Genomic DNA, 13,557 nt, shown 5'->3' on the forward strand with positions numbered 1-13,557 from the left:
ATTCTCTATCTTTTCTATTTTTAATGCAAAAGGAAGTGTTTAACATAGTATCTGATCGTTCTATTATTTTTTTTCCAAAAGAGATTCCCCATAAAAGATAATATCACGGAGAAGAAGAGAATATGGAAAGAGTTTAGATTTCTTTCAAACAAATATGATTCAAATTGACAGTGATTCTTCGTTCAGATAACTTTTCCAGGAGGAGATGAAGATTAATCAAAGAATTACATAAGATATCATGAAACCATGGTACAGTCCAGATGAGACCCTCAGAATACAACCTTCTCTATAATTCTTCACTGAGTGTATATGTGTCGGGGGGTGGGGAATAGGTCTTGAATTCCTCAAAAACACATTATTTATAAGAGGGATGTGAAACAAAGATAAAATTCTCCTAACCCCATCTCTCTGTCATGCGGAGCCTGAATCTGGGGGGGGAAGATAAGCTGGAACAGGAGCAGACAGAGATCAAGGGGGCAGCTTCATTGGCTTTGGAGAAACCTGGGGAAGGGCAGAGCCAGTCAGGCCATGGCATTTCAGGATTAGAACATCTTGTAGACAGGGAGGAACAGGGGCAAGATGAACATAAGAGACAGAGCTCAGGCGATGAGCAAGGACCAGCCCCTCCTGTTCCTAGAGCATGAAGAGAAAAGGCAAAAACAATGCAGACTGAGTCAGCTACGAGGGAGGAGAGTGCCTCACCCCCCTTCGCAAGGCACACCTGGGGACTGAGATGTAAGGAGATGCCAGTGGGAGGGGCATTTGTTGGGAAAAATGTGTTGAACCTGTGGAGCCTCGTGAGCACTTGCCGATGTCTGGAGATTACTGTGCTCTGTCTTGTGGGGCTTGCCTCGTTTTCCTGCTTCGCTGAACTTCTGGCTCTGGTTATTGTTTTGCTAAGCTTGCTAACTGGACTTCTTGCCTTGGTTACTGCTTTGCAAACCTTGCTTACTGGACTACTCACAGCTAGAGGCTGTAGAAGGTGTGTGTGCGAGCTTTGCTCCAGGACTTGTAGTAAACATGGGGACATTTGGGGGCAAAGTTGGAGCAATAAAGGGGAGTTAGACCTGTTCTCTGGCTGTGTTGCTTTCGTGCCAAGCCCCGGGTCATCACACTCTAAGAACTCTATGTCTATTGATATCAGTAGTTTCTCAATTTTAGGGACTTGCGTTCAGTGGATTGTGCACATAACTGACAATATTTGACCTTGGACTTTATTTCCAAATATTTCCAATTCAGTTTGACCAATAGCTGCTTTGAAAGGCGCTCATTCTATGTATTTGTAAAGATTATGGTGTGAACTAAGAAACCATGTCAGATATTTATAAAACAAAAGAGACTCTGAAGACATATGCGTTGTTGTACAATATAAATGCTACCACTAAAACAATGGCATCTGAGGCAAAAAAGGATGAATGTACATGGAGTGAAACTCAGATCAGCAGCTAATACAATAATAAGATGCATGAATTTACATTTCAGAGTCAATTATGGACAGCTGCGGTGATTCCTAAACAGCATAGAATTATTAATAGACAGCATTTGGATATGTTTTGAGTATGCCTACAGAAGGGATTCATTCCCTTCTTGAAGATAGCATTAAGTTCTTAGGTGAGACAACAATTTCTACATAACAAGTGATTCCAAGTAAATGTTCTTTCTGAGCAATTATTTAATATTAATTTTAAATCTGTTTGTCACATCTGAATCACTACAAACCAATTACCTTTCCAAGATGTTCTAGACAACTTGTCTTCTCTGTCGTTCCATGTTTCAACATACAAGCTGTACTGTATAAATAAAGGTTGCTATATATAATGTGCCCATTTCATTCTACAGATGGTTTGAATCTGGGTATGAATTAAAACATACTCACATGGTGCATAGAACATCACTAATACAGAAGAATGTTCCTTGATAAACTTGTCAAAATCATCATCTGTTAGGTGAAAAACAGCATTTTCCTCTTCTGACCAAGGAGTCTCAGGAGCTTGTGGCTTAGGTGGCTGAGGACTATAAAAAACAGAGTTGCCCATATTCAGAAGGTACTACCAATACTAATAGCACTTAGACATATATATATATACACACACACACACATATATATATATATATATATATACATATATACACACACACACACACACATACATACATACATACACCTCTCCACAGTGTTTTACAGCATTCTCTGAGCAGTTCACAATGTCAGTATATTGCCCCCAAAAATTTTGAGTCCTCATTTTACTGACCTTGGAAGGATGCAAGGCTGAATCAAGCTTGAGCCAGTCAGGATTAAACTCCCAGCTGTGGGCAGAGTTAGCCTGCAATACTGGATTTTAAACCACTGCACTACCAGAGCTCTTATGTGGTAAAGAGCAGCTGTCTGGATCATAATTCAACTGATTATGTAAATGCTAACATGCAATGCAGCAATTTGATACAAGTAAGTCTCTGTTCAAGGAGGATAATCATTAAATACAAATTAAAAAAAAGGATGAGAGGGGTGGAGAGGCACCTGGCACCGAAATTTTGTAACAATGGTAATTATGGGCTACATACAAAAAGCTTTAAGATGGAACAAGAGACATGCCTTATTAATTTCCTCCTTAACTTCTATAAATAATCTGTTGTGATCTGACAATGAAGCATAATGTAAAAATACCATCCAATAAAAAGTTGCTAATGAATGCAAACCATAAAGTGTGTTAACACTATAAACTGCATCATTCTTTTAGAGACAACACTGCTGAAAATAGACATTTTTTTTTTTTTACAGAAGACAAATAACAACAGACACTTAGCAAGTTGGAAGGTGAGAGGTGGGGAAGTATACAGGCTTATATCCAGAAATGAAAAGAAAGAATTGAGCAAGCTCTGCAGGCAATCAATATATTAACAGTTTATACAGTACCACAATGCAAAACTGGTTGTCTAGTGGAATGAAGCATTTCTCATCTATGTCTTTATTTTACTTAGCAGCTTTTCATTTGTCACAGATGAAGTTTATAAAGAAAGTTAACTGTTCATAAAATTGTCTTTAAGAACAAGGTCAAATTCTGTATCAGAGTTTTCAAATATAGAACAAAGTGACTTAGAATATATTGTTAAGTCTTTCTAGTCAACTCCTTAAATCACGGGTGTCAAACTTGTGGCATCATGTTGCTGTCACGTGATGTTTCACAATGTTTTTCCCTTCATGGAGCTGGGCTGGATGTGGCCTGCGCGTGACGTATCTGGCCTGCGGGCCACCAGTGTGACACCCTGCCTTAAATCGATATCCATATTTGGGAAATTATTTAAGACAAGAATCTGTCCTTTTCCATCAGTTGTTTTGAAGACTATCTGATCTCATGCCAAGTATCCAGTTACTTTTCCAGATAAGAGAGGAATTATGACATTGAGAAGCAAGGAGCAAGACACACCAACAACTCTTTCACCTCTACAGCTTCTGGTGCAGTGTATCTCACCCCTCTATCTTCCCAGGACTTTCTATTCCTCTCTTAGCTCCTGCTGCCAATATTCCAGCACGGGATATCCCACCTGCTTGTCTATCCATCTTTCCAGCACTTTTCCCCAGCTCCCTCTGTGGCCACAGTCACAGCAAAGCATATCCCACCAACCTGCTGACCCCTGAACCTGTATAGGTGATTTTATGCTGCCTTCTACTCTTATTCTTTTACTCTTATTCTTATTAGTGGCCATAAAAGCTCCTTGCAAGTGCTTATGTGCTCAATCTGAAACAGGGCACTAAGTAACAGGAGTTATTTATTCTTGTTACTCTATTTAATGTGGTTCATTATTTCCATATATGGCAAACATACATCAAAATGTTCAATTATACTTTTCCAGCATTTTTGAATGACTGTTGCAAGACACCGGACCATTCATTCTAAAACATCTTTCTAAAAACATCTTTGAGTTATTACTTATTATTACTGCACATAAGTGCCAGGCTTACTTACAATAATTATGTAATTATTGTTAGGTCTCAACTAAAGCATGCTTTCTCAATATGACTCCCCCCCACCCCCCACTATTGATTTCTTTCGGAGAGAGGGGAAAAAGCTGCAGCATCATTTTTTCTTATGGGAAACTATTAAACATGCATCGAAAATTAATTGAGAACAAACAGCTGCCTTTAACTCTAGGTGGCTGAAATGTCAGCTAAAGCCCAGAGTGGCTTGTTAGCAGACATTATCATTGGAAACAGTCTGCAGCTGTTTTTGCTTTGCATTCAGTAACTGCATCCAGTAGCTGTCACAGCACTGATATAAAAGTATTGAATATTACCTGGATTAGGAAATTATAACGTGGGCAAACTGAAATGACGGGGAAAAAATAACTCTAGATGTTTCTTCAAATGGTTCACATGTGGTCGCCAAGAGATAAGGACCTCCTTGCTCAGGCAAAAGGAGGTGTTGAAGGTGATGAAGGCATGCATCATTATTCAGGAAAGGGAAAGAAAACCTCTCTGCATTCATTGGTCATGCTTCCTTAAAAGACCAAAGGAGCTTTAACACTAAGGACATTTCCCCCTCTTTGATCTGCACAGCAGGTGCTGAATGTACTTAATGTTTGACACTGTAAGGAGCTGCAGCCTAAATATGCTTTGATGCCTCTTCTGACACAAACACCCCACTCTCCGACACATAATCAGAAAGTAGTGAGAACAAACTAGGGACCTGGGAACACACAATTCCCAAAGAAGCATATTTGAAATAGCTTCAAGATCTGCCATTATTAGTGCTTCCTTTTAATTGCATGATGTGGAATTAAGAGAAACACAGCTGTGCTCCTTATTAGCTATGCCTAAGAAAGGTATAAGACATCAGACATAAAGGCAATTGTTTGATAGCTAACAAAGAACAGTACTCTCTGTACAGGGGAGCCCGCCAGCCAGATGTGTCACACGCAGGCCATGCCTACCCCAGCTCCATGAAGGGGGGAAATGTTGCAAAACATCATGTGATGGCAACGTGATGCCGCAAGTTTGATGCCCATGCTGGCAACCTGAAAACTTCACATGTACTCTAGAATAAAGATACTTGTCCTCATTTAGTGACCAAAATATGGGCCAGCAACTTGACTGTTAAGCAATGTGAAAGTGCAACTATGCTTAAGATTTTATTTCAACTTTCTTTTGCTTTACAGGACTGCGATGGCTGTAAGTGCAAGGATTGACTGTAAGATTACTTTTTCATCATTAGCATAACTGTGAATGGTCACTATATGAGGACTATTTGATTTACCTTGTCCAGAATAACCTGAGCATGTTTGTTGTAAAGCTACATATAGGTTCCATTTGTTGTAAAGCTACATATAGGTTCCATGCTAATGAAAATGAACAAATACTGACTAATGTTGACCTTAAGTTAGTTGAGTTGCATGTGATAAAGGTACAAGTAGTACTCGACTTACAACCATCCCCAAATTTCTTTGTTAAGTGAACTTTGCCCCACTTTATGACCTTTCTTGCCACAGTTATTACGTGAATAACTGCAGTTGTTAAATTAGTAACCCGTTTATTCCCCGTTGACTTTGCTTGTCAGTCATAAAAGGGGCAAATCAAATAGTCCTCATGTAGTGACACTGCAGCTGTCATAAATATGAGTCAGTTGCCAAGCGTCTGGATTTTGATCCCTTGGCCATGAGGATGCTTCAATGGTTACAAGTGTGAAAAACAGTCATAAGTCCCTTTTTCCCATTGCCACTTTAACTTTGAACAGATACTAAATGAATTGTTGTTAAGTCAAGGACTAACTGCACAACTAAAATAGGTAGGCTTAGCATACACATCTCCATCTTACTTGAAAAATGTAATGTGAAAGTCTGGATTCATGAGAGCCATGATTCATAGTCAAAGGTCTGCAGAGGGGAAAGGGGATGAAAAAAAAAGTCAATGTGGCAGCCATGTCCATGTGATCAAGTCCCGCCTTCTGTACAAAGGAATAGGACTTCAAGCATGTGGTCAATTTATTTACACCCTGCAGCCACTGTGGACATGGAGATGAATATGAGCCTATCTAATAACAAGTATGGCACATGAAAGGTTGTGTTTTGGAAGCCAAGATAGGAAAAAGAACAAAAAGCATGAATTAACAAGTGAAATGAAACTGAAGAAAAATATACAAGTCTTGTATAAACTAAGAAAAAGGAGGAACGGTGTAAACAAATCTGGACCAAAATCATCAGATCTTGTAGAATGGAATTGAGTTGATGGAATGTCTGCCCAGAAATGAAAGTGTACAGGTAGTTTTGGACAAATACAGGTATACATAAGTGACGGTTACAAGAGTGACGAGTGGTTCTGAATGGGACAAAACGTTTGTGGATAGAATTAACAGTAAAATTTGAGAAAAATGGATGTGAAACAAAAAGAAAAAAGTTAAAGGAATGGGAGTTCTGAAAGAAGTAGGGGTTAAAGTAGATTGACTGAACAAAAAAAAAAGAAAATATGAGCTATGTATAAAAAAAAGATAAAATTCACAACAGAATGCATGGAAAGAGGACTTAAGGAAGAAAGAAATAGAGCTGCTTGAAAGAGGGTAAAAAGAATTATATTGCATAGTACATTACATTTAATAGGAAATGGGAAATAGGATAGTTGGTGGATTGATATAAAGCAAGAGGCTGTAGATGAAGAAAAATGCATACAAGAATGCAATAAAAATGAATCTGAAAGATATTGTACAAAATAAAAAGATAGTTATAAAAATATAGCTAAAGAGAGCAATAGATCGTTAAAATTAAAGTGGCAGGGATGTAAAAAGCAGTTTTGATAGATTTTTTTTTTAATGTTTTGGAAGTGCGTGAGCAGCTCTCAACAGGGAGCCTTGCTGAACAGCAAAAGAAATTAACAGTAACAGTGATGAGATAATTTGGGCTGACACTAAGGTAAGGAAATGCTGGAGTATTTTATTGATCTAAATGTGAACGATAGCAGTATGAACAGTGGTATTGACATTAATGCTACTAAAATTAGTTTCCTAGAAAAAATGATGAAAAAGACACCATAAATGCATTTGAAATGTTGAAAGGCTCTTGGCATAAAGTGTGATTGCAAAATAGAAATAGCACATAGATTTATATATTGCTTCATAGTGCTTTACAGCCCTCTCTAAGCGGTTTACAGAGTCAGCATATTGCCCCCAACAATCTGGGTCCTCATTTTACTGACCTTGGAAGGATGGAAGGCTGAGTCAACTTTAAGCCTGGTGAGAACTGAACTGCCAAACTGCTGGCAGTCAGAAGAAGTAGCCTGCAGTACTGTATTCTAACCACTGTGCCACAGATGTGACTCATTCATGGAGTGGGTGTGTGACTTGGTTAACATGTATGTGAAAACTGCACATGTGTCTGACAACTGGAAGGATGTCATTATTGTTACTATTTTCAAAAAGAAAGGTAACAAGGTAGAATTGATTAAACATGAATAGGAAGCTGTGGTAGGACCAAATTACTGCTCTTTGGCAGATTACCAAGATATATATAAATGTGAGAAAGAATTTTTGTTTGTGTATGATAAACACAAATGAACAAACTTGAATTATGGAATACTTTGGGTTAATACGGAATTGAATGTTGATTGTGAATGTGATAAGAATGAGGCTTTTTAAATTTTGTGTGATTTATCTGTTGCATCAATTCTAGCATACATAAGAATTAATGGGATAACTGAAGATAAACAGGGAATAAAGGAAAGGTTCTTAATTTGTGGCCAGGTTAGATGGGTGTTTGTTAAGGAAATGAATGAATAGGTATTTTTGTATGCAGATGGTGTCATGTTGTTTGCTGAGAATCCAAATGATTTGCAGAGAGGTCAGTTGGAAGAGGCCATGAGGATTATATATCTGAAGTTTCCGAGAACAATTGTTACACAGAAAGCAAAAAAGCAGAAAAAGTTGATGAATTTCTATTTCTTGATAGTATGTATAACAAAGATGGGGAAAATGGATGAAAAAAATATTCAGGTGCGCAAATGAGAGAAAATGAACAAGGATCAAACTGCAAAACAAATGATGGAAAAGTGAAGTAAAAAAGAAAAAGACTGAAAGAGTCATGTTTAGATGGAATTGATGAGATTTTGAAAAAGAGAGAGAAGTGAGAAGTGTAAAGAATAAAGGGCAATGTATGGAGTGATGGACAGATATGGTAGAAGCAAGGGCAGAATGCAGGGACAGAAAGATATGAAGAAGTATAACAAATGGTGTTTATGTAAACTGATTTTATTGATGCTGCCTTTCCTTTTTCTTATTTCACACCTTCAGTGTCTTTGACTTTGTATTTCTTACTCCTTTTCTGTCTCTGCATAATGTTGTATAATCCAAAAGGGAATAGCTGATATGTATGATCCAATATGGGAAGAATAAAAAGCAATGCAAACTACCAATCCATCATGACATTATTGTCCAATTTGAATTGGACGTGTCCAAGCATGTTTCAGTCCAGCTGTGAATTAGCGGAGATACAGGACTTAAGATGAGACTTACTGTCTTTTCCAATTCAGCCCATACTGCCAAATGTCTAATTTTGGTGTGACATTTATCATCTTTTGACAGCTATTATTAGGGTAACTCAGATAACAGACGCTAAAAAAAATCCTTTATTCTCAAAGAAACTTTAAGCACTCACTTTAAAAAAAAAACCACTTTCCCGCAGTGGTAAATCATCACTGACTCATGTTCTCCTAACACAATATATCAATCTAAATCTTTAAAACAGAACACTGTCTCAATTTGCTTTCAGAACAAATAATGGTCAGAAGATGGTCAAATACATGAATACAGTATATTTGAATCATTTCTGGATTCCACATGGGTCAAATATCATACAGAAAAAAAAAAAAATTTTCTAGCAGTATCATAGCATAGAGATATCAGCACTATTAACTGGTAAATAATTGGTATATAACTTTCCATGAGACCCTTGCATATTTTTCTGTATCTCCACTTTGTAATGTTTCAACCTATGCTGTGCTTCCTCTAAGACACTTTGGGCAATGAATATATACTGCTCAAAAAAATAAAGGGAACACAAGCAGAAGACATCCGAGATCTGAATGAATGAAATAGCCTTATTAAATACTTTGTTCTTTACATACAGTAGTTTATACACTGCTCAAACAACTAAAGGGAACACAAAACTACTGTATGTAATGAAAAAAGTATTTAATAAGGCTATTTCATTCATTCAGATCTCGGATGTCTTCTGCTTGTGTTCCCTTTATTTTTTTGAGCAGTGTACTTAATATATATTCCTGATTGCATCATTTTGTTCCTTGTCAAATGCCTAAAATACATTATTGGCCCTGAAAAAAAGGAATATATTACAAGAATTCAAGACTGATCTAACAAATCTGAGGATAGAAATGTCACTGTTTCTCTGTGTTGATTATTGCATGTACATTGTTAAGTTTGTCCACTGCTGCCCCCACTAGCCAAAGAGAAAAGAAACATGCAGAGGTGGTCAGAAGTGTTGGACAATATATCCTAATTGAGATACAAAGGAGAGACTGACAAAAAAGTATTTTTTTTCACAAGTAAAGCTTAAGTGAAATCAATTCTCAGTAAAAGATAATGAAGAGCTGTAATTAACACATGCAAAATAGAAAGCATGACGAATGAAAGTAAGTGAGAGTTCAGGTTTACCTTTAACTCATTAACTCATAATTACATTGTTATATATTCTTTGGATTTTTCCCCTAATGCTCATCAAAAAATGTCATTCTCAAAGATGGAGTTGTCAACTAAAAACTCACTTTTGCAGCCATTCTCCAATGTCCTTTGCTGTAGCACCATAGTTTTCAAAATTAAACAGGAATTTCCCCTTTCTGTAAAAGCAGTGAAACAGAGGAGTTGGGATACAAGGATAAATATAGATATGCAATTGTATGCAATACTTATGTGCAGATAAAGTAGAGACTGACTCAAAGTAGCATATTGTTGGATATCCCCGGACATTGTATTCTTCTTTTATTTTTTCGAATTCAGATGAGTAGACATTCATCCCTGCAAGTACCTGCAATGACAGAATCAAAAGATCCTTACTCCAACCAGCTCTTCCAAAACTTGAAAACCCAACATTAATTGCAGGAAAATAATATTTGAAAAGAACCTGTAGTTGCTAGCAACTCCCACCTAAAAACTAAGGGAATCATCCCACTTACATATCTTCTGATTCATTCCTTTATGGGCTTATAGATGTTCAATAAAATTTTAGCTGTTTTTACATGCTGTGACTTGCTGCTGTATTTATGAAGAAAAATGAATTGTGGTCTCACGGAACATAATTGTAGAATCTGTGGTCCCCAAAAGTTACAATTCTCAGCATCCCCAAACAGAGTTTTTGTGATAAAGGCAGCTGGGAGTTGTAGTTGAGCAACATCTAGAGATTATCCCCTATTCCACCACTTAATATGGTAGCAAACATATGCAATGATGTGGGAAAACTGCCTAAACAATAAAGTATGCTACTGCATGCATAACTTGGAGATCAATTTAAAACAGACATCACACAATTAGTATTTCAGCTCTCCTCTTTTATTCTTGCCACAGTGTCAGTGCTAGCAATTAATCAATAATTCCTGGGCAAATTATTATTTTAAAAGTCTGTTAAATGTCATTCTGTTAATATATTCCTTTCTATCAATCATTGTCATGTAAGTAAATCTTAAGTTTACTGTGGTGTTAAAGACATAACAGAAGAAGTTTAATAAGTCCTACTGGTGATTCTGCAAATTATACAGTAAAAGCCTTCTTTGATAGCAATTTCCTTATGATGTAAGTACGTTGCTCACATCTGCCATGATATTCAGATTCTATAACTGCGTGAAAGGCTTCTGAGAACATATATGATTTCATAACGATTGATGGTTGGAGATGACCAGGGAGAATTGAAATCATATCATAAAGCTTTGTGATAAATTTGTACAACAAATCACAATCACTTAGCCTAAGTTATTTTACAAGGTTGCTACAAACACAGTCGGGGGAAAATTCCATGCATATCATCCTGGATTAAATTAGTAGCATGAATAATAAAATATATATTGTTATAATCTTGACCACATGTGGATTGTGAAGATCGCTTAATCTTCTGAATATTTCTCTAAATATATGAGATGACTATGACCATGGGGAAAAAAACTTTTGCAGAAAGTTACATTTGCAATTTCTCTCTTACAGAAATATTTTTTTTTCTCTATTAGGCTTCTAAAGAGGCCCTTGGTTGTTGTGTTCCCTATGGCAAGTAAAGCTTTTGGGCTAGGTAAATCGGTTACAAACAATTTAGAACAGGATAGTGTGTTCAGCCTATGTAATACATTTGCATATTAATTTGCAAAAGCTAGATAAACCAAAGGGAATGGAAACAATCTATTTTATTTTTAACTTCATAAATGAAGAGAAACAGCTCCTACCAAATCCCAGAAAAGCACATTACTTGCGCACAATTCTACTAATTTTGTAGATATGACAAATGTTCAGGAAATATAGATGAAATCTCAATGTAGACTGTATGAATATGTTACATTTCCAGATTAAGGATGCCTTAAAAACATTTCAAGCAAGTGAAAATAACTTAGCATTCATATTTGTTGAAAATTGTATTACTAGGATATCTTTGGAACTTCAATAACAGCCATACTAGTAGTAGCTGTTCAGGTACAAGGCATTTTTTAATTAAAAAAAAAAAAAAGGGAGTAGATTCAGAATTTTGTCTTCACTCCTTGGCACAAGCAAAACTAAAAAGAGGCTCTTAGATCCCGAATTTGTAACTTGAGATCCTCTGTGTGAAATAATATATCTTTCTACTCCTCCAAAGCCCCAAGCACTTTTAAATGAAACTATAATGAGGACAGGACTGCTTCTCTCTGATCCAAGTAGTCTTGCTGCTTTATCCCACAGTGGCTAGTTGCTGAAGATACAACTGAAAGATTAACTTCTGATTAATACCAGTGAAGGCTTAAATCCCTTTAGCAGCATGGAATTAATCTATCTTCCCTACTTGTCCCTCATCCAAGAACAGGATTTTCTTTTTCCACATAAAATGCTGCAGCAGAATTTAATGCCGGTTTCCCAAATGAAGGAACTGCTGAGGCCAAATGTGCTCAGAGCTGGTATGAAATGTTAAAGTAGATCATCCAAAGAAGAAGGTCAGCTGTTACCCAGGAACCTTGAAAAATGTTTAAGAGCATACATAAGTCTTTTCTTATCGACTATTCTGGATGCTCAACACCTACTTTAAACAATGTCAACTAGATTAATAGGAAAACTTCTGCATTCACCATTTCCATCTTGGTATTATAAGACCTGGAAAGTTGTTTTCATGGTCTTTCTTTCTTTCTTTCTTTCTTTCTTTCTTTCTTTCTTTCTTTCTTTCTTTCTTTCTTTCTTTCTTTCTTCCTTCCTTCCTTCCTTCCTTCCTTCCTTCCTTCCTTCCTTCCTTCCTTCCTTCCTTCCTTCTCTCCCTCCTCCCCCCTCTCTCCTTTCTCTTTTTTCATCCATCATGGCTGCAGAGCTATCTCTTGAGGACTTCATTTAATTTTTCAATTCAGAAACAGCAATGTATCAAGTTACTATGGGGGCAAAAGCAACCCCCCCAGCCCTTTAGACTAAATTCTATAGGCCTCAAAACCAGTTATAATCCCACAATTATTATTATTAGTCTAACCTACCAGAAGAGTAGGTTTGTTTATTTACAGACCTGTTGCTGTTGCTGTTTTAAAAGCAACACCTTGTCAACCTGTCTCTGTTTCTCTGAGGTATTCTTCCATACCTCAGAATGCAGTTTCCACCAGAAATAGCCTGGATTATGGTTTAAGGACAAGGAAAATCATGGTGTAGCAAATCACTGGGCAATTTTATGTTTGACGTAGCTAATTCCACTCTTAGGAATAGCCAAAAGAATGCTTCAGAAATCTCTGTTTTCTGAAGCAGTTCTGTTTTTATGAACTTTCCTCAGTGGGGAGTTTATACTTTTATGAGGAAGTGATAAATTTTCAACTGGACATTTATATGCCAATCACTAGAAAAAACTGTATTTTGCAAATCCTTGCCCTTTATAACATTACTACTGCCTCTAGTCTGCTGCTGAGCAGTCCAGTTATCCGTGTTTAATGAAATGTTACACATCAAAAAGGCTTCCTCGGAAAACTAATTTGAAGAAACCTGACTCAATTTCTTCCCAGGTGCTAATTATCTTTTGGTAAAGTGCTGTGGCAAGACAAAAATAGGAAAAAGGAGAAGCTGAACAAAGCAAAATTTATTACAGACTGTGACTTTGTGCAAATAAAAAGAAAAAAAAAACAGCAAAATATCCATGTTCTTATAGGTAAATGATAAATTTAAGATAGGACAACAATTATAGGCTTAAAACCTATAAAACCCATTGGCTTGATTTATAAAACTTATTATCTATAAAAGCAACAAAATATCCAGTTGGTATCAAGGCTGTAATTGTAAGCACATACCCTATGAAAGAATTCTGACTGAGAAGAATAAAAGCAGAGATATAATTATCAGTACTATACTCAGATATGCCAATATATTCATTATC

At 36.6% G+C, this 13,557-nt stretch overlaps 1 protein-coding gene across 1 annotated transcript in view; it reads right to left on the reverse strand.

The window, feature by feature from the left end:
- Positions 1 to 13,557, reverse strand: part of PDIA5 (protein disulfide isomerase family A member 5) — a 217,491-nt gene that overhangs the window by 70,353 nt on the left and 133,581 nt on the right. Inside the window, exons 9-11 of the mRNA XM_070957085.1 lie at positions 9,929 to 10,020; positions 9,761 to 9,832; positions 1,877 to 2,013 (exon numbers count right to left, since the gene is read on the reverse strand). Of these exons, the coding sequence (XP_070813186.1) occupies positions 1,877 to 2,013; positions 9,761 to 9,832; positions 9,929 to 10,020 (301 nt within the window). The remainder of the gene's footprint in view (positions 1 to 1,876; positions 2,014 to 9,760; positions 9,833 to 9,928; positions 10,021 to 13,557) is intronic.

Source organism: Pituophis catenifer, unplaced genomic scaffold, assembly GCF_029215685.1.
Source record: "Pituophis catenifer annectens isolate HBS135680 unplaced genomic scaffold, rPitCat1.0.hap2 SCAF_1, whole genome shotgun sequence".
Lineage (NCBI taxonomy): Eukaryota > Metazoa > Chordata > Lepidosauria > Squamata > Colubridae > Pituophis > Pituophis catenifer.